The sequence below is a fragment of the Cicer arietinum genome, chromosome 7 (genome assembly GCF_000331145.2).
Source record: "Cicer arietinum cultivar CDC Frontier isolate Library 1 chromosome 7, Cicar.CDCFrontier_v2.0, whole genome shotgun sequence".
Lineage (NCBI taxonomy): Eukaryota > Viridiplantae > Streptophyta > Magnoliopsida > Fabales > Fabaceae > Cicer > Cicer arietinum.
The window spans coordinates 25,298,763-25,320,732 of NC_021166.2; the positions used below are offsets into that span (position 1 = coordinate 25,298,763).

A 21,970-nucleotide genomic window follows, 5' to 3' on the forward strand; every position below is an offset into this window, starting at 1 on the left:
AGTTTTTATCTTATGTCATGTGTCTTGAGCAGCCACTATCCAAGAACCAGGGCTTTCTCTTTATATTTGGAAAACCAACCTGCATATGATATTATTTCAGCCTTAGGTACCCACTTTGTCTTGGGTCTTGGAGAGTTAGCTTTAACATTTCCTTTTTCTTTGAAGTGATGTATCGTTCCTTTATTCTTGAATTTTGATGAGTTTTTTGTTATTGATTTTGAAATAGGTTTAACAATCTGTTTTTTCAAAAGGTTTAAACTTTGGTTTGAAAGAGTTTCCAGATCGTTCAGCTTGTGTTTTCGAACTTTCTCCGTTTCGGAAACATTCTGGAGATTGTTCTCCTTTTTTCAGTTTTTTTACAACTGTTTTTACAGAACGATTTCCTCTTTCAATTTCCTCTTTCAATTTCCTTTTTCTTTTCAATCTTTTCATCTCTTTTTCTAAAATAGCAAGCAAATTCTAGATGTCCAAGTTTTTTACAATATAAGCATCTAGTTTTGCATTTTTCTTCCTTTCTTTCTGGGACAAAGAAATTTTCATATAGCTTAGTTTTTTGGGTTTGATTGAAACCAAGACCAGCTTTATCAAAAATTCCTATTTGAGATCCATGATGTTATGAAAGGTTTCAGTGGCTTTAATGAAATTTAATAAATTTGTTTTGAGAAGTTCGTTTTCATTTTTCAGTCGAACGTTCTCTGTTTGTAGTGTAGAACGTTCTTGGCTTTCTTGATTTTAAATTTTTTTTCTTTCTATTTCTTTCAATTCTTGAATGATTTTTTTTAACATATTATTTTTAGCTTGACTTTCTTCTTTTTCTTTATAAAGTTGTTCTTTTAAGGAACTGCATTTTTGAATAAGGAGATTTGAGTCATTTAACAAGTTATCAAATTCTTTTTCTATTTGTTCACATAAATGACAAGGTTCAGAACTCATTACCTTTTCTTCCTCTGTTTTTGCCATTAAGCATATGTTGGCTTCTTCTTCTTCCTCAGTTTTTGATTCTTCTGAATCATCCTATGTTGCCATCATTGATTTCTTTTTGAAAGGAAATCGTTTTGGTGGATTTCTGTTTGAAGGGCATTCTGCTTTGTAATGTCCTAATTTGCTGCATCCAAAACATATGACTTGACTTTTATCAACCTCTGTTTTGAGATTTTTGTTTTGAAATCCCTTTTTGATTTGATCTCTTCTTCTCATCATTCTCTGTATTCTTCTAGTGAGAAGAGCAATTTCATCATCATCTTCTTGTTCATTTTCTTCTGGTTCTTCCTCTAATTTTGCTGAGATTTTTTCTTGAGAAACTTTTAGTGCTATTGCCTTTCCTTTCTTGATCGGTTTGTCTTCTTGTAACAATACTTCATGTGCTCTTAATGTTTCAATTAATTCTTCCAGAGACAGTGATTCAAGATTCTTGGCTTGACTTATGGCCGTTACCATTGGTCTCCATATAATTGGAAGACACCTCATGATCTTTCTTACTCTTTCTTGTATTGTGTAAGCTTTTCCAAGGGAACGCATTTCATTTACTATTGTAATAAATCTTGAGTACATTTCATCAATAGTTTCTCCTTCTTGCATTTCGAACAATTCGAATTTTCTTATGCCAATGTCTATTCTTATTTCTTTGACATGGCTTGTTCCTTCATGATGGGTTTGTAGTGTATCCCAAACTTCTTTTGCAGTTGTGCATTCATCTACCCTTTCACTTTTGTAAGACCCATAATTTTAAAGTGTATTTTATGTATTTTGGAGTTTATATGATCAAAAAGATATTTTGGAGTTTATATGATCAAAAAGATATTTTGATGCCGATTAGAATTACTCGTCGATAAATAAATTAAATTAACTGCGGTGAATCGTTTACGAAAAATTTAATGCGTTACGGGTGAAATGGTAATTTAACAAATATCTAGATATTTTGAGATATTTGTTAAAAGTAATTAATATATATTTATATATATATATATATATATATAGTTGTTTGGAGGGAAAAAGAAATGAGGTAGAAAAGAAAGAAAAGGAAATAGAAAGAGAGGAAATAGAAAGGAAGGAAAAAGAAAGAAAGGAAAAACAAAGGAAAGAAAACAGAGAAACTCCTTCTTCTTCCTCTGCCTCGCGAAAACCATCTCCTCCTCCCATTTTCTTCTTCGTTGATTTTGCTTCCTTTTTCTTTCTTTGACTTCAAGAATAGAAACCCAAGGATTAGTGGGTAAGGGAGCAAGGTTTTCTCAGCTTCATACTTTCTCATTGTTTCGAAAACGAAGAAAAACGGTATTAGGGATTCAAACACAAACCTCCCCGTTTCACCTAGATCTAAACGTCGTTTCAAGAAGTGATAGAAGGGAAGGTTGCTCACCTCCGTGCTACGGTGCTAGTGGACCAATTTTGGAAGCGGCGTTGCGAGCGGAAAATTTACCGGATTTACTCACGGTGCCGTAATCGCACGTTAGAGCTAACGCGAAGGTAAGGGCTCCTTCCAAACTTTTAGTTTGCATCTAGGGCCTTATCTGTGGTTGTGTGGAAACGAATTTTGTTAGGATTGGAGTATTGTTTTGGGAAAAATGAATTTACCTCACGTATGTAAGATTTTGAGTAAATGAAACTTGTGTGTTTTGAGTAGTGGATTGTGTCGATTTGTGTTCGTTGTTTTTGACATGCTCTTAATTGATATTGATGAAATTTGATATGTGTATGGTTGGATTTGTGAATAAATGAATTGATATGTTTTGATGTGAGAATTTGTTGAGTTTGTGTTGTGTGAAATTTGAAAACCATTAAGTTAAATGAGTATTAAGAATGGGGAATCTCTTAATGTCTCGTTTACTTAATGTGCGTTTGTTTGTGAAAAATCGTTTAAGTTAACTGGGCGTTAAGAATGGGGAATCTCTTAATGTCTCGGTTACTTAACATTTTGTTTTGAAAACCGTTTAAGTAAACTGGGCGTTAAGAATGGGGAATCTCTTAATGTCTCGGTTACTTAATATTTTGTTTTAAAGAAAAATCGTTTAAGTTAACTGGGCGTTAAGAATGGGGAATCTCTTAATGTCTCGGTTACTTAATATTTTGTTTTAAAGAAAAATCGTTTAAGTTAACTGGGCGTTAAGAATGGGGAATCTCTTAATGTCTCGGTTACTTAACATTTTGTTTTGAAAACCGTTTAAGTAAACTGGGCGTTAAGAATGGGGAATCTCTTAATGTCTCGGTTACTTAACATTTTGTTTTGAAAACCGTTTAAGTAAACTGGGCGTTAAGAATGGGGAATCTCTTAATGTCTCGGTTACTTAATATTTTGTTTTGAAAACCGTTTAAGTAAACTGGGCGTTAAGAATGGGGAATCTCTTAATGTCTCGGTTACTTAATATTTTGTTTTGAAAACCGTTTAAGTTAACTGGACGTTAAGGAGGGGGAATCTCTTAATGTCTCGGTTACTTATTATTTTGTTTGGAAAATTGTTTAAGTTAACTGGGCGTTAAGAATGGGGAATCTCTTAATGTCTCGGTTACTTAATGTTCGTTTTTGAAAATCGTTTCAGTAAATGAGTATTAAGAATGGGGAATCTCTTAATGACTTATTTACTGAATGTTTTGTCTTGAAAATCGTTAAGTTAAATGAGAATTAAGAATGGGGAATCTCTTAATGTCTCGGTTACTTAATATTTTGTTTTGAAAACCGTTTAAGTAAACTGGGCGTTAAGAATGGGGAATCTCTTAATGTCTCGGTTACTTAATATTTTGTTTTGAAAACCGTTTAAGTTAACTGGACGTTAAGGAGGGGGAATCTCTTAATGTCTCGGTTACTTAATATTTTGTTTTGAAAACCGTTTAAGTTAACTGGACGTTAAGGAGGGGGAATCTCTTAATGTCTCGGTTACTTAATATTTTGTTTTAAAGCTAGTAAAATTTACTTACTCCAATATTTATCCAAAGTTATTTCCTTGTTTATTTCTCTGTTTTAGTTTAATTTCTTTTGAAAAAAAAAATACACCCTCGCTTTGAAAATCGGGGTGTTACAACTTTCTTCCCTACTTAAAGCACATGATAAGAATAACTGAGCTTTAGAATTTAAAAGTACCTTAGCTTTATCATTGGTTGTCCAGTCTGTTTCTTTCTTTATGGCAGAGTTTGGGTCATCTTGATCAATCCTTGGTGTGAAGTCTCCATTTGTAATGATGCGCCACATTCCTGTGTCTTGAGACTTTAGAAACAACTGCATTTTGTTTTTCCAAAAGTAGTAATCCGATCCATCAAAAAATGGTGGTATGTTTGAGGATCCTCCTTCAACAATGTATTTTGCTTTCGACATTCTTCTAGATCTTTTATCTAGCACTTGTTAGGTGTTTTTTGAACTTTCTAGAGACCGAGCTCTAATGCCAATTGAAGTAACAATGTCGATTTACAAGGAAGGGGGGTTTGAATTGTAAATGTACCTTTTAAAAATTCCTATTAAAAGCTTAAGAAAATAACTCAAGATTGATCTTGGTTAGTAAAACAGAGAAACATAGAACGTTCTTGATTTTATTATAAAACAGAGAACGTTCCTTGATTAGTTTAAAACAGAAACTCAGTTTGTTTTTTATCTTAGTTAATCAATTAAGTTTAACAAATAAAGAGATATGATAGAGAATATCACACAAACAAATATCCTGGTTCACCCAACTTGGATTATGTCTAGTCCTCACGCTGTGAGATTTTCCACTAAGTGTTTAAAACAAAGAACCTTCTTGATTTTACAGCACCTAGTCTAGATCAACCTTGATCTATTTTAATCTCTATTACTTTCCACCCAGAAAGCAACAACAACACCTATCTAACTTTGATATGATTCAATGCAATATAAACAAACTATAAATAAACTCTTATAGTTTGAGTTTTTACAATAAGATTGATTTTGACAGAATCTAAGGTATCTCAACTCTTGTTTAAGATTTGATTCTTTACAAAGAAACCAGTAATGATCAAGCAATCTGATATGAGATTTTTAGAACTACTTATTCTTTGCGAATTTTGAGAATTTCAAGTATGTATGTGATTGATGTTTGAGATTTTATAGCACTTGAACTTCTTGCCTTGCTCTTGGATATTGGCCTTCTATTTATAGGCTTGAGAAACATTTAATGAGGGTCAAAAAGAGCTGTTGGTAGTGCTCTGTATTTTTTTACTAAAACCAATATTTCAGAATAAAAATAATCTAGCCATTGATTTAAAAACTGCTTTTTGACTTTTCTGTTAAAGCTTTAAATCAGTTTTGTCTTCTAGTTAAGAAGCCTTTGAAGTTTCTTCCTTGGTCTTGGATGGTATAATTTCGATCTTGAGTCTTGAATGTAGCCCTTTGAGTTTGAAGAAGAATTATAAGCCATTGCAGAAGAGAAGATGTTGCTGCTGGAGTTATTGAGAAAACGGAGATTGATTATCAATCTGGATCTGTCAATTTGATCTTTTTGGAGATTTTGATTATCAATCTGGAGTTCCTGTTTTGATCATTCTTGATGTCCTTTGTAATGTCTTATCATATATCAAGGTTGATCAAACTTTCTTGACAATTTGATTTTATAGTCACAAACTGTTCTTATTTTTGACTGTTTTTTGAGTCCTTTTATTTTTGTGATCAGTTAACCTTTTTGATATGGGATGAATCCTACTTGTTCCTTGCCATGTATTGAGTCTATTTGAATGAAATTTCGAGGCAGAATCTTTGTTAAAAAGGTGGAGAATGATTGATCAATATGCTACGATGAACATTCTTGAAACTGGAGATCATTCTCTATTTTTATGCAGAATGTTCTTATTGTTGTCTTTTCTGCTTTGCTTGATTCTGTTCTTAAATAAATTCACTCAAAAGCACAAGTTAAATTAACATAACATTTTAGAATCATAATTAACTTTGTTAATTAACATTTTTTTTATTTTCATCAAAACTTTAAATGTGGAGTTTGTCTCAACATGATAATCCTTGTAGTTGAGGGAGAATTTAGAGCCATTGAAACTATGAAGAAATTAATTAGCAACTAATTAGTTCCCCTCTCAAGCATTCGCTTCAACCTATACAGTGGCAAATTTTGCACAGAATATAGGGGGAGACGGGGAGCGACGGATATTAACTAAAATGTTATAATTGAAATTCTTAGAAGTCATGTAGTTTTTTTTTAGAGTCAATTCATACATAGTAGACAAGTTGCAAAAGTTAGAATTTCAATTATCACAAGTTTTACAATTTTCACAAGTCCACAAGTTTTTAGAACTTCACACAATTCAATCAAACAAAATTTATCAATTTTACGATTTTTATCTTTGTCGAAAACTTTCTTCTTGAAAAATGTATCAATTTTCTTATGTTTAAACATCTTGTCACTCCTAAAAAAATACACATATTAATTAAAATAATTCACAATTAAAAAAATAGTATAACACTATATTATATAACATGTAAAAGTTTGCTAATAGTTAGTAGTTGAGTTGCTAAAGATAGTGTTATAATTTGTTCGAGATTAATTAGGTTATTCTTCGATATTAGGTAATTTATCTATATATAGAGCTTGTTGTACTAATTTATTATATTTTATTAGTATAAATTTTAAGAGAAGTAGACCGAGTTGAGAAAAGATATGAGAGAAGAAAGATACATGTATCGAAGGTAGATGAGAAAATATCATTTTCTTAAAACTATAATTTGAAGATATTTTAACAATTTATCATTGTTATTTTGATAATATATCATTATTATTATATATATATATATATAAATCGAAAAATATAGGGGATAAACAAATCTTTAAATTTATTGTCTCAATATTTGAATATCTTGTTTATTTTCAAACCATGTATCTTTAATATTTTTTTGGTAACCCTAGTTTAAATACTAACTACGGTATATCTTCATATAAAATCTATATAAATATAATATAATATATATATATATATATATATATATATATATATATATATATATTATGCATAATATATATTAAGATAAGATAAAGTTTTGGTTTCCATTTAATAAATTCAAATTTTTGGTTTCTCATTTTTTTCAACAATTTTGATCCTTAATTTTGAAAAGATTGTTATTTCACTCCCATTTTAATTTGAGGGAACGTGAAAAATTACGATGGTGTAAAATTTAAATTTAATTTTAATTTTAAACTATTTAATAACATTTAAAAAAATAATTAAATTTTATAAAATTTATTATTTTGGCTTTAATAATTTATCTTGATAAAGAATATTTATTTTCAATTTATTTAAAATTACTATTTTTATGATTAATTTTATTACAATTTTATTTTTATATGTATATATTTGTGTATACCACAAATTCTATTATATTATAGTAAATGTATTAAAACATATATATTATCTAGATAAATTATAAATTTTAATCTAAATTATATACAAAAATTTAATAAAATATACATACATGTTAATGCAATAAAAAATTAGATAAATAAAAATATAGTGGCCGTCTACACGCTAATATATAAATTGAATATCAAGTTTTAGTATTTTTTCTTTATATTTTATTATTCATTTAAATTAATTTATTTACTATTCTTTTCTCATTTATTCAATAATTTTTAAATACCTATAAAATTTATTATTCTATTATTTTTGGTGAAAAATGAAAAGACATAAATATAGACAAAATTTAATATGGATCATGGTCCACCCTAAATCATACTTAAAAAATTAATAAAACTTCAAGAGTCTTATGGTGATTTGGGAGGAATTTGACTCACAAGGAGGTAATGAGTTCAATTTATCTCTTTAACAAAACTAAAAATTAATTAATAACATTGATTATTTTTTTAAAATAATTATTTTCACTTTTATGAGAAAAATAGTAACATAAATGTTACTACACACCCCTAAATATAAATGTGATTTTTCTTTGTCCTTTTTACAAGACATCTTTTATTTTTTTTAACTTGATTAATCATTTTCTTACAAACTTATCGATTATATCTTTCTATGTATTCTTTAATAAATATTATAATAAAATTATAAATTAACTTTTTCTCTTAAAAAGTAAGTTCATAAAACAATATAAATTATCGATAATTTAATACGACAATCAACTTTCTTCTTAATTTTGGTGACTCCCTCGACTAGGCTTATATATAAGAAAATAATAATAATTAATTAGTACTAAATTCTAATAATTGAAATCCATTAAATGATAAAGCAAGGCGTAAATGTAATGGGCGATTGGCAGACAGGCAGACACCACTAAAAACGGTGCGTTTCAGTTATTATCGAATTAAGAAATTGGGTGTTCGTTCAGTGGGGAGAGTGAAGAGTAGAGCAGATTCAGATCGAGATTGAAGTGAATTGGTTGGTAGTAGCAGCAAAACCAACTCCAATTCACATCATCAGGTACATTCTTCTTCCAATTTCAATTCCCATACATAGATCCCTCTTTCCTTCTTCACCACTCCAATTTTCCATTTCCATTTTCATCATTCATCGAATCTCCAATCACTTACACTAATTTCATCACTCTCACTTCATCAGAAAAACAAAAAAATACTCACTAACTGTTTTCATTTTCTCAACTACCTCAAAAACCCTAACCACTCACTTTTGTAATTCAATTACTTTTTCGAATTATCATAATTTGTATTTTTCAGGTATCGAACTCTTGTACAATGAATTTCTTGATGCGTACTCCGTCACAAGTGTATTCAGACAGAGATAAACCTTCGTCGATTCCAGAACCTCGCGTTGATCCGCTTCCTCCACCTTCTCCTCCTCTTCAAGGCTCTCATTCTTTGGAGAGTCTTTTGACGGCGGACCCGTACGTTCAGTATAGCACAGTTGAACGGTTTGAGGGAGAAGTTGACGGCGAAAACGGCGATTTGAAAAATGATGTAACTTTTTTGGCCAAGCATTTGGATGTGTCTGAAGATGAAGGATGGATTGCCATTCCATATAGTATGTGTTTAGAATTTACATAGTTAGTAAACCCAATGGATCAGACTCCTCTAAACTGCGCAATTTACTTTCGAGAGTAAAGTGACAAATCAACCGTTGATATTATATGCACCTGCATTAAAAATCATGGGTGGTTTAAATACTATTTGACTATTGATTTTCTCACTTTACTAACTACTTACTTTGGAAGAGCCAAATCCAAATTGGATTTGCCTATTAGTGTTATTGGGTTTTAAAGTAGTGTTTGGTAGACTTGATAGAACATATAAGATGTATTATGTGCTGTGTTTTGGTGTGCTGCATTCTAAAAATAGAAAGTGATGTTTGGTAGACTTGTAAGAGCTTGAAATGAGGTGTATAAAAATGGTATTTTATTTGAAAGGTGGAACCAAATGAGTACAGGATGGTTATCATCGTTTTGTTCTGTTCTCATCCACCAAACAATTCCTAGGGGTTATGGTTGAGTGAGACTACACATCACAAATGATTTCTAGTTTTTATTTGTGTTTTAGAGTGATTTGGATTCTCTGCAGTCACTTATTCACGCGATTTTGGATATTGGTTGTTAGTTTAAAGATCAGACTACTGTTATTACGATATGTATTTTAAAGCTGATTTGGTGAAGTCAAAAGATTAGTTGTTTGATTTTCATCCAATGATCGAGATCCCTTGATTGCGTGATTGTGTGTTTTCCCTGACTGCAGGGAATCTTGATCCGTGTTAGAGATAGAGCATTGTAGGACATTAGATTAAAAGATGGTACATGATATTTTGATTATTTTACTGAGGGTGGAACTATGGAGGATTGAACAAAACTGTTTGATTCAGTTGTCTGTTTGTCAAATCGTAAGTGACATGAATCTTGGACATAAGTAAAATTATTATTACAAGACAATTATTGTTAGCATACAGTTTGAAGTGGTAGGGTTTAGAATTTGAAGTTAGGGGAGTAGTTTTTTATTGCCTTTGCTTTTATATTGTCTGTTCTGCTTGTCGTAACTTTGGTTCCAATTTTTTTAATAGAAGAGCTTCCTGAAGACTGGAATAATGTGTCAGATATTCAGTCCCTGCGCCCTCTAGACCGTTCCTTTCTCTTTCCTGGTAAGATACTTTCGTTCTTTGGAGCACTAATCTCGGTGTTGAAATTTGTTATTTGGTCTGCTAGCTCATTTAGAAGGTTAGGTGGACCTAATTTATACCTGTGATTCAGGTGAACAAGTTCATATTGTGGCCTGCTTGTCTGCATGTAAGCAGGATACAGAGATTATCACTCCATTTAAAGTTGCTGCCTTGATGAGTAAGAATGCAATAGGCCACAGCCCTAACAAAGAAAATGGGAATATTGAGAACCGGAATAATTCAGTACCCGGAGAAGCGCAACTTAGTCCCAGTGGTCAAGATCAGAACAATGAAAACCTGCCAAAGGCAAAGACTGATCACTCAGCAAATGTTTCTTCTGGTGAATCCTTACTAAGGATGGAGGTTCACAGAAGACAAACTGCATCATTGTTGGAAAAATTCAAGAGTTCTCACTTTTTTGTGAGGATTTGTGAGTCTGATGAGCCACTTTGGTCTAAACATGGTTCTTTAGAAAAGTCCATCTCTGAAGTAAATGGCCAAAGAATCTCAACAATTGAAGTGAAAGAAACTGCAAAACATGTGCCTTCTATTAGTGCAGTCATTGATCGAGCAAATTTCGATGCAACTATTTCTGGTGGAGTGGCAAGAAATTCTGTGAAGTGTTGTGCCCTACCTAATGGAGACATAGTGGTATGTGCCACATAATGTTGGTATACAATCCAACGTTTTCTTGAACTGAAGTTTTTGTAGTTCTTTAAGTTCAACTGTCAGTCTGGGCATTATTTTTCGGTTCAATTTGGGACTGATTACAAAGTTCTCCCCCTCATCCCTTTTGATCACATATATTTCCCATTTCCCTAACATGCACACATACTAGCCTCTTGGCCATCCTTTACTTACAATATGCAATTATTTGTAACTTTTAAATGCAATCTATATGTGTGTGCATGCACCTGTGCCTTGTTTATATTAGGCTAGAAATAGTGTTTAGATCCAAGACATGAAATTCGGTTCATTTGTTCACCCTGATTGTAAAACTCATAGATGAGGTTGTGCTATGAGTTATTGCATACTCAGCTCTGGTTCTTCCAGTAATTGCATTATCAACATTTACAATCTTTATATTTCTCCATGGAATTTGGAGCAAAAGATTTCTATATGGTACTTGGGCTGTTAAGGAGTATATTTAACTTATGTAATTATCATCATTAATGAAATTTCTAGGACATATGTTTTGTGCTGGGAAATTATTGCTTTGTTCTAGTTGGTCCCTTCTCTTCAGTGAACTTAAGGGGCTTTTTTCTATGCTTCTTTAATACACCCTCTGGAATGAATTATAAGCAAAATTAGGCTTATTTTTTTGGAATGAAATATAAGAAAAAATAAACTTCTCTCATTTTAATGATAGTATCTCTAAAATACCCTCCATTCAATGTAACTTTTTCTATTTCCAATAACCAAATTTATTAGTTATGGAGGATAATTTGGGCAATTGACTTAATTTTTATTGTGATTGCATAGAGTAAATATGATCAATTACCTTATATTTTTACTTATATTTCATATTTCATTCCGGAGGGGAGTACACCATAAGATCTTTATGAAATATTCCTATGAACTCAAGGGAATCAAGAAGTGTTTTTTTATAACTTGATTTTGAGGCATTTTTAGTCTTCAATGCATAAAATTCTCCTAATTATGCCTGGATAATCTCATTTGCTCTGATTACTGATCTGATTCTATTTTCCTGTTTGGAAGGATCCAGGTTCTTTTACAGGTGAATGTTGGAGTTGATTTTCTTAGAGACCCTTGTATAGAAATTCTCCAATATGAAAAATTTGAAGAGAAAATATTGTCTTTTGAGAACCAGGACAATTCAGTTTCTACAAATCAGGATCCATGTGGAGAATTATTGAAATGGATACTTCCATTAGATAACATTTTTCCCCCTGCTTCTCGCCCGCCATCTCCTCTTTTGTCTGCAAACTCTGGAATCGGTAGCACCTCTCAGAGGTTGTCAAATCCTTCAGCCCCATCTGGCTCTCAAATATTCTCTTTTGGCAGCCATTTTAGAAGTTATTCCATGTCATCATTACCTCAAAGTACAAGTGCACCGACTGTTCCTTTGAAAGCAGCTAGTTCCAAGCCAAATTTTGACATTGATGATTGGGACCAGATCTCATCTCAGAAGTTTTTAAGGAAAAAAAATGGGGCGGAAGAACTCTTATCTTTTCGAGGTGTCTCGTTGGAGCGAGAAAGATTTTCTGTTTGTTGCGGATTGCAAGGTATCTATACCCCAGGAAGAAGGTGGAGAAGGAAGCTTGAAATAATACAACCTGTAGAGGTTCATTCTTTTGCTGCAGACTGCAATTCAGAGGATCTTCTGTGCGTTCAAATAAAGGTTTGAACTCTCGTACTATTTTTGGGAGTGGGAGTGGGGGGGTGGCCATTTATACTGTCAATTGTTTTCATTTTTAGTTTCATTAATATCTTTAAGCTGTTCTTCAGAATGTTGCTCCTGCACATGCTCCGGATATTGTCATATTTATAGATGCCATTACAATCATATTTGACGAAGCTACAAAAACTGGACCACCATCATCATTACCATTTGCATGTATTGAAGCTGGAAATGACCATTCTTTACCAAATTTAGCCCTCAGGTTGTTATTCTTATTATGTTTTTTAGTGTTTCTTATATTGCTCCTTATCTGATATCATTTTGCATACCCTAGGTTATTCAGTTCTATATATTCTTTTGCTGAGTGATTCTAAACCCTGCAAAAGAGGGGAGAATTGTCGTTTTTTTAGAAAATATTTATTCCTTTTTATTTGTCGTTTTCAAAGTTCAAAGTAGTATTAACTATTGTTTTGTCAAAATTATCCTAACTATTTATTGCAGAGTGAGAAATAAGTTGGTTAGGTAAATAGTTAAGGGTATTGTTGGAAAAAGATAAATAATTTCATCAAAATTTAATGGTTTTCTTGGTAAAAACGACAATTAAAAAGGAATGGACGTAGTAGCTTATCCTATTTTTTTTTTTTATTCCAATGCTCCCGCGATTATAATAAGGAGAGGGTTGTGTTGGGCTGTCAACGGCCAACGTAAAACTTAGTTGAATCTCTCTGAAATAATAAGGCATAAAAAATCCAAAAAATTTCCTTGGAGAATGCCATATTTATCTTCCTTTATGGACCCAAAAATATTTTCCACTCAGATGGTGAAGAAATTGTGTTTCACGAACACAGGCATGTATCGGAGGGTTAAATCAATCTGATCAGCTGTCTGCTGTTAGGAAAATCATTATTTAATTGGTAAATAAAATTGGTGAAATTCATAATTTGGTTTATGTAGTTAGCTTTGATATTCTTCATCTTATTAGAAGTTTCTAATTACAGGAGAGGTGAGGAGCATTCTTTTATCCTTAAACCTTCAACTTCAATGTGGAATAATCTAAAGGTTCTGGATGAAAGTCCTCGCTTTTCAAAGTTGCAATCTGGAAGCCCGGCATCAAAATTAAGTCTTTTCTCCAATAGTCTTGACAGGAGTAACATTTCTTCTATTGACGATCAGTATGCAGTTATGGTGTCATGTCGATGCAATTATACTGGTAAGCCTTTTGTCCCCTTGGTTTGTTCTACTTTACCAATGAATATTAAGGTGCTAACTAGTATTCCTCCCCTTGGTTTTGTGCTTAATACAGCATCAAAATTATTCTTTAAACAACCAACCAGTTGGCGTCCACGTTTGTCGAGGGATATTATGATTTCTGTTGCATCTGAGATGTCAGGAGAGTCTCCAGGACCTTATGAAAGAAATTCCCAACTTGCCGTGCAGGTCAATATATGTTTAAATTTTGATTATCTCGAGTTGGGATCTTGCATTAAAGCTTATATTTAGTCTGCTTTGATTATTCTCCTACTAAAATTACAATTTAGATCAATCTAACTGCTGCTACTTTGTCAGGTTTTGACTCTTCAAGCTTCGAATTTGACATCCGAGGATCTAACTTTGACGGTGCTTGCTCCAGCATCTTTTACTTCACCCCCTTCAGTGGTCTCTCTGAATTCACCCGTCACTCCAGTGAGTCCTTTTATTGGTTTCACAGATTTTTTGGGAAGGATAAATGGTGAAAGGCATATTGGTGCTGCCCAGGGGCAAAGCTTCATTTCCCTTGTAAAAGAAAATGAAAAACAAAGTGATGATGTCAGACCTCAGACAGTTTCTACGAATAATGACGTCGTTCCTAGTTCTGGCCTGAGTTGTACACATCTGTGGCTCCAAAGTAGAGTTCCACTGGGGTAATATATTATTAATGCCTTGTTTTTATTTCTGGGATTTTGTTTATACTAGCACTGATCAATTTAAAACCATGTATTCTCCACGTCAGATGTATCCCGTCTCAATCTACAGCCACCATTAAGCTTGAGCTACTCCCGTTGACTGATGGCACAATCACTCTCGACTCTTTGCAAATTGATGTCAAAGAAAAAGGTATGGATCACCATCCATTTGATGATGCTTTTTCTTGTTAACAAAATAGATGTTTGGGAAATTGCACTGATTGTGGTATTGGTTTCTGTATTTATGCAGTACAATATATTATAGTGGACACAAATACCCTGTGCATATTAATCACATGCATATAAAAACTCAATTCTCAACACTCCCCCTTAAATTGGGCCCAATTTGTTACAGATACCCTACCCTACTCCAATTGAGTGCCTTGGTGAAGATGTTAGCAAGTGTTCTCTTGTTCTAACATGTACAGTAAATACAAGCCCTTGCTGAATCTTTTCATGAATTTAGTGGCAATATTCCTCTGTTTCTTTCTTGCATGAAGCCAATTCTCAATTAATATGACATCCAACCCAACCTGTATCAGAAAACGTTACTCTGTTTTGCCCCTTGTTTTCATAGAGAGCCCTATGACTCGTAACTTTTTTCAGATATCTCAAAATGTGCAAAACTGCATCCTAATAAAAACTTTGAGGAGATGACATGAATTAATTGATGACATTTCCTGGGTAGGAAATGTTTGGACATGTTGGTTAGATAGTTAAGTTTACCAATGCCATTTAAGGTTATGAGCAAGGTTGTCAAACTTGATAGTTTAAGTAAACTCGTTTTTACCTAGGTGAACTCGACTAGTTAACTTGAACCGTCCTCATATTAATATATAATTAATAATAATATCTACATGATATATATACTTATATGTTACCATAAATACATAATTTTAACTCAATTATAGAGAAAATATTAAATAACCGTAATAAAAGTGTCATACTTATAAACTTGTGTTAAGTTAGACACAATGAAAGCTAAACAAGGCTTCATTTTTTTTACATAAATTAATAAAACTAATTTAATTAACAAATATAAAAAAAAGAAACTGTAAAATTAAAAAAAATTATATGCCCAATACTTATTATCAAGTAGAACAAAACTGTTTTTAGAAGATAAAAATGATCCAAATGTTAACAAGATAGGATAATAGCATAGTATTGTTGTTTAGACTTTCAAACATTTAGTTCCACATTGGAAGGTTGTTCAAAATGGAGAAAAAGATTATCCATAAAACCAACACATGGTGCCTGTTTAACTTGGATTCAAGTGATATCTAAGGTATGCATTTAATGTGCCATTTCCTTCCTTTATTGTATCCAATTAATTGGTTTTTATTTTTATAGGTTAAATGGTTGAATTTCACCATTTTTTTAAATAATTAGTTCAAACATTTGACTAGATACGAGTTTGTAGGTTTATGCGATTTTAACCGAGTTTATGAATTGACTTGCAATTTCAGTTGAGTTAACTCGGTTAGATCTCCGAGTTTATAAGATTTCGAGTTTACTACCGAGTTAACTCGAAATTGCTATCTAAACTCGTAAAATCATATGAGTTTATGAGTTAACTCGTGATTTTGACAACCTTGTTATGAGAATTTCTGGATCAGATAGCAACTCGCCATCATCTGGAGTGTGTTAATATATCGAACCATTGGATGTCAGAAGGTTTGGTTCCCCACATGCCAACCTCAGAAAGTGATTGAGAAAATTCCCTGTTTTACTTCTTTCATGAAGTACTTCAAAGTACCTAGTTAGTTCCTTGTATGGTTCCCCACCGCCCACCTGCCAACCTCCGTGACTAGCATGTTGTGTCCATGAAGGATTATTTTGGACTTCCTTTGGAAGAAGGGAAAAAAGTAGAGGGACAAAAAACTCAATAGAAAAATAGAGCTGTGGGCACAGCTCTCTGCATTTATATCAAGTGCTGAATGTCGTGTACTACACTTAGTACAATATGGTGCAAAGGGGACATACCCTCTGCACACAAATGACATGCCTCAAATTATCTATGATGGATGACATACCTATGTACTTGAGCTTGTATTTAAAGAAATATTTGGTCAATACTTCGTAATGGGATGATGAGAAGATGAACTGATAACTCATCGGCATAACAATAAATATTGCAACTTAAACCAAGCAAATTATAGTCATGCATATTATATGATATGGTCTTGTATTGGTTTCCCCCAGCTGTAGTATTTCTGTGCAAAGCTTCATCTGGCTTCATTTTCTATTGTTATTTATTCTGCGTTGGATTAGTAATTTATTTCCAGTTCTCCGGTGATTACTTTAGGTAGTTACACTTGCAAACTGCAAAGCATATGCTCTTACATATATTTCACTCAAATATTTTTACCATGTTTGGTTTATTATACATCCTGGTTTTAAACAGGTGTTACCTACATCCCTGAGCGCTCACTAAAGATAAATGCAACTTCTAGCATTTCGAAGGGGATTATTTAGTATAGACAAGCTGGTTGCATTTCATTAAACATGTTATCTGAGGCTGTAGAAGCAAAAATGGAATGATTTGTTTGCTTGGATTTTAGAGTTGCTCTTGTGACTTGCTCTCAGTGGCACAAAGTATCTCCTTTACTGGAGGAGCGTTGTGATCGAGTTGGTGTGTTTATTCATTTAGAAATAGAGCTTCGCATTTGTATTGTAAACTACGAGCTTAAGAATAGATGATTGTTACATACCCCTTTAAGGGGAAGAATGTAATTTTAATAGATAAATCTATTTTTTGTGAAGATGTACGTATCCGACTTCAGATTTATGGCAATGAATCGCTTCTGGATCTATGGCAGTGGCACCTGCTATTTAGTGTCTTTCAATTGACATCAGTGGAAGCAAAGCATTGTAATGATGGATTTTATTTTATTTTTTATTGACACATTAATACACATGGTTGATGTTTGTGACTTGAGTAATTTGCCCCTAGCTTTTTTTAAATAGCAGAGGCACGCATTTCTGTGGCCTGGTTATTTTATGGAGAACATTTTAACGTTACTCTATATCTGAGATATTATAACCAAATTTGGCTTTTATGCATGGGAAACATGGTTCCTTCCAGCATATTTTAGCCATCCTCTTCCCACTTTTATTACATATACCCAAACAAAAATCTAACTGTCTCTTAAGTCGTGGACAAGAATTAAGAAAAGGCACCTTCAAAACAAATGACTGTCTACTTGTTTTAATTTAATTTAAAGTGTATGTACATGGGTTGGAGACATGAAGTCATTCTCTTACAAATGCAATGTTGTGTCAGTAGAGTCGCAAATGAGTCTGATCTTTTATTGAATTCTCCTATGACAAGAATTCTATATTATTAGGTTTGCCCTTTTGCAATGTAATTTTAACTCATGATTTAAAGATAACATACATGTATCTTGATTATACTTGAAATTAAGACTACGAATGAGAACCTTTATCTATCAAATTAATTAGAATACCAATTAAGACTACGAATAAGAGCCTATATATATCAAATTAATTAGAATACCAATCTGTCATAACCTATATAATCTTTAACGACATCATTCAACTGATAAAAACATATATGATAAAGAATTAATGAAATACTTAAATAGAATTAAAAACATATTAATGAATAGAACATGAATGCTTTGCATATTCAATCTTAGACTTACTAATCACTTATAGAGGAATTTATATTTGTTTCTTTTAATTTTCATGCACTGTTTAAAAAAATTTACTTAGTGCTGCTCATTTGTCACTCTTATGTGGTTCTTTCTTTTTTGACAAAATTCGTATGTATTGTTTTGAGAAGCTATGTAATGTATAAGTCAATATTTATCCCTATATTTTTATATTTATCCCCGCGAGTAGATCTATATATTTATATTTAAATGATTATAATTGTTAACATTTGTCAAGATAAGACTTCAAAACAAAATCCTTGCAAATAACATAGTCAATCACATTTAAAAGACATTGCTAATTGTTTTTTGAATGACATTGGAGAGTTTTTCTTTATTGGTTTAATTAATATTTTGTATAAGTTGAAGTTATTGTATTCTTTTACTTATTGATAATATTTTTAATTTTAAAAATACTTTTTTACTCTATATTTGCCCTCTTGTAGAAATTAAGATAGTATCGTCACTTGCTTAAAGAGTATTTGTAAATTTTGATTGCCATTTTCAACCCGTGTATAGGAATTATTAAGTGTTTGTGAACGAAAAATATTATATATCATTAATACTGTTGGCAAGAACAAGTTACATAACCTAGGAATCACTCACTACTCAGTACACAAGTTGTAGCAATATATATACTAATTATCTCCATTCCATCTCATATGGGCACAAGAGAAAAGAAAAACAGAACACATTATATTATAGTATCTTATAAGAAAAAAGTACTTAGCAACATTTACTAGTCAACACTCTGACTTATCGGATAAAATTTATAGATCCCAGTATTTTTCATGAGATCAATTCTCAAAGTGATGGATCTACATAAATTTCACTCAATAAAATGAAGTCCGCTAAAAAGAGAGTATTTCAGTGAATGTAACTAACACTCTTGGTGTTATAAATATGTAGAATCTCTAGTGTAATTGAGTAAATTTCATTCTAAAGACGAGACCGAATGAAAACTCTCTTTCCATTTTTCTGTAGAAGATCAATTCCTTTAAAACCATCATCCATTTTCTTTGGAGGCTGTGAATTTTCAACAAGTTTGGTTGATGTTTTGTACTGTTGCTTTATAATGTTCATGTCTTCCTTCATCACTTCCTCCACTTTGGTTTCAAAATTGAGTTCATTTGCAACCTTTTTATCAAGTTGTTTCTTGGTCTTCAATGGTGTTGAAATGGGTATATTTATCAGTCCTTCCGGCACCATCTTATCTGCATGCTTTCTACCTGTAACAAATATAGTAATGATATTTGAGAGATACTTTGTCACATTAAAGGATAATATGAAATGTTATGGCATTTAATTGAAAATCAACAATAGTTGAATATATTCCACTTAAGTGGTTTGAATATGTGGCAGATATTTTAGATTTCATAGTAAAGAGAGTTACTCAGATGCATGGTAGTCTAATTACTAAAGGCAGAGGATGAACGAAGAACTATAGGAAAAACTATAAAGAAAGACCTATAGATGATTATGAAAGAGCATTATGAGGTCGTTTGATCCATGTAGCCGACTTCACCTAGTGGAATAAAGCTTGATTGTTGTTGTGTCAACATATATGCATACACAAGTGTAAAATTGTTTGTATCTCAAATTTTCAATTATTGATTTTCCATTCAACAGATATAATTCATCACTTTTTCTTCTAAAGTACATAATTGATTTTAGAGTAGGTAAATCCAATCATATAGATGATTGTCATAGTCACAAATCAATGGCTATCTTATGACATAGTATCATCAAGGATATCAATGACAATGAGAAAATTATCATGAGACTATAACTGAGTTTTTGGTTTCAGATTTTAATTTTAGTCTATACTATATTACTTTCATTCTCTTTTATGTTTTCAAAATATGGAACAAGATAATACAACAAAACATTTCCACAATCTTCAAATCAGATAAACTTCTTAAGCACTTATAACAACAGAAAAGTTGAAAAGATTTTACAACAACTATAAGCTTCTAATCAATAGATTCTCATGTAAGTTGAAATTAGTTTTGTGTGTCTCAATTTTTCCAAAGCTCTCTCTTCTTCTGCATAAACACTTGTAAGGGTTAATCGAAATCAGCCCCATTCAGTTTGGATAACTTTGAACTGTGAATTGCAGAAAAAAATTTAAATGACGTTGCGACATCTCTGACTTTTATACTTCATAGAAGTTAATATTAACATTAGTATCTTTCATAATCTGTCTCATCTAACTTATTTTGGTCAAAGAAAAATCTCATCTAACTTATTTACATTACACGTTTTCTAGAGTGGACTTTGGGTCAGTCCAAGTTCACTACCACCTCATCCTAACATAAAACAGCTACAGTTTTTGACTATATAAGTTTGATATCATCACAAATCAAGACATGATTTCATTCTAACCCAAAGCCTCTCACCCACCTCAATCGCCTACTGACTTGAGGGTCAGAGTGTATCCAGCTACACTAGGATTTTAAATACTGGTTCTACTAACGATTGCAGTCGCATTGAGATTCTTGATATTGCTGACAATTACGATCAAGTGCAACCAATTGTTATGTTGCAGCTCAGATTGAGGCCATAAACCTTTATTTAAAACCCTAGATACACCCCTCCTTTGGGCAGTATCACCGCCATAGATCCCAATCTTATTCCCCCATCTCTTGCAGCCACTGAATCTTCACTTTCAGGTTCATAACAGAACATGTATTTAAACTTATAAGCCTTTTAGTAAATCAAAATTTAATTTCTTATTTTAAATTGAGTTTAAAGGTAGTGTATTGAGGATGTAAAACAACTTTACCCTATCCTTCAATCATACCTATTCAATCTGCCACATCACATTATATAGATTTTAAATAAAAAAACTGAGTTATCTAATGTTTTGTTGACGTGGCGAGATATTATTGGTTGTAAGTGTAAAATGATTTTACATGGACAATGCTTTTGATTTAAATCTTGCTACGGCAATATAAACTAATTTTACACTAATATCCAATAAGAATATTGTATAGGATAGTTATTTTTAAAAAATTACATAACAAGATGATGGATTCTGATTCGACGAAGGTGTAATTACTGCATAACAATTAAACTCTTTTAATTAAATAGCTCCAATGCATAATTAATATAATCTAGATAATACCAACTAAAAATATAAACATATAAAATAACTAAGATGTCACTCAACCATGCAAACATACAACTTCCTTCTACAGAAAAAGAACCAAATTTACTAATCACACCACCATATAAACCATCCCAAAATTCCCAAATTTTTTTCTTTCTAAAAATGATTCTGAAAAAATGAAATTATAACGAATATGACCAATTTCTCTCTGAAAAGTTAAACAACAGCGATGATTCGGAAACAAAAAGGAAAAAGATTTGGATTAGAGCGAAAGAGAAAGAAAAACCGACCAGGGATGATTTTGCGGGAGCCGTCGATAGCGGATCCCACGGCGAACTTGAAGAACTCAGACAGGATTTGGCTTAACGTGTGGCGGTGAACAACGTTGGACCCGGCGGTGGTCATTCCGGCGACGGTGCCGTTCAATTCCGATAAGATTTATATCGGACGAACCAAAGTTTGTATTTCAGTTTTGTTTCTTTATGATAAGTGTGGTGATGTGTTTTGCTTGTTTGCATATATGATATACACTTTACTAACAATTTTGCTAAATTGCTATATACATCCTTTTTTTTTTTCTAACCACACCTCTCAAAATCTTTTTAAATACCAAATATTTAAAATATCTTTATTTATTTATTACAATTTTTTAAATTATAATATCTATTTTTATCTTTATCTTCAACTCTAACATTTCTTTTAATTTTCATCTTCTACCTCACACTCATCATATTCATCATTTTCTCTCACCCTTTTATCATTCTTGCTTCATTTTCAACAACAACATGACTCTCATTTACATCAGGTTTGCATCATTTTGTTTTTGTTTTTGTTGT

The 21,970-nt window shown here is 32.0% G+C and overlaps 2 protein-coding genes across 4 annotated transcripts; one reads left to right on the forward strand and one right to left on the reverse strand.

Annotated features, from left to right (window-relative positions):
* The first annotated feature begins 8,191 nt into the window (after nt 1-8,191).
* Nucleotides 8,192-17,286, forward strand: LOC101513000 (uncharacterized). 3 transcript variants are annotated; one of them, XM_012718478.3, is made up of 12 exons: nt 8,192-8,366; nt 8,621-8,924; nt 9,948-10,025; nt 10,135-10,694; nt 11,770-12,405; nt 12,513-12,667; nt 13,404-13,615; nt 13,709-13,842; nt 13,972-14,306; nt 14,396-14,499; nt 15,554-15,633; nt 16,753-17,286. In XM_012718478.3, the coding sequence occupies exons 2-12, from the start codon at nt 8,639-8,641 to the stop codon at nt 16,780-16,782; spliced, it is 2,610 nt and encodes an 869-aa protein (XP_012573932.1). In that variant the 5' UTR covers nt 8,192-8,366; nt 8,621-8,638; the 3' UTR covers nt 16,783-17,286. The 3 variants fall into 3 exon arrangements, with proteins under 3 accessions (XP_012573932.1, XP_012573933.1, XP_004509944.1); XM_012718479.3 differs by having other exon boundaries at nt 9,951-10,025; XM_004509887.4 differs by lacking the exon at nt 15,554-15,633 and having other exon boundaries at nt 8,193-8,366.
* Nucleotides 17,287-18,696: 1,410 nt separating this feature from the next.
* LOC101513543 (uncharacterized) lies at nt 18,697-21,655 on the reverse strand. The gene is made up of 2 exons (XM_004509889.3): nt 21,425-21,655; nt 18,697-19,251 (listed from the first exon to the last, which is right to left on the reverse strand). The coding sequence occupies exons 1-2, from the start codon at nt 21,537-21,539 to the stop codon at nt 18,962-18,964; spliced, it is 405 nt and encodes a 134-aa protein (XP_004509946.1). The 5' UTR covers nt 21,540-21,655; the 3' UTR covers nt 18,697-18,961.
* Nucleotides 21,656-21,970: the final 315 nt, after the last annotated feature.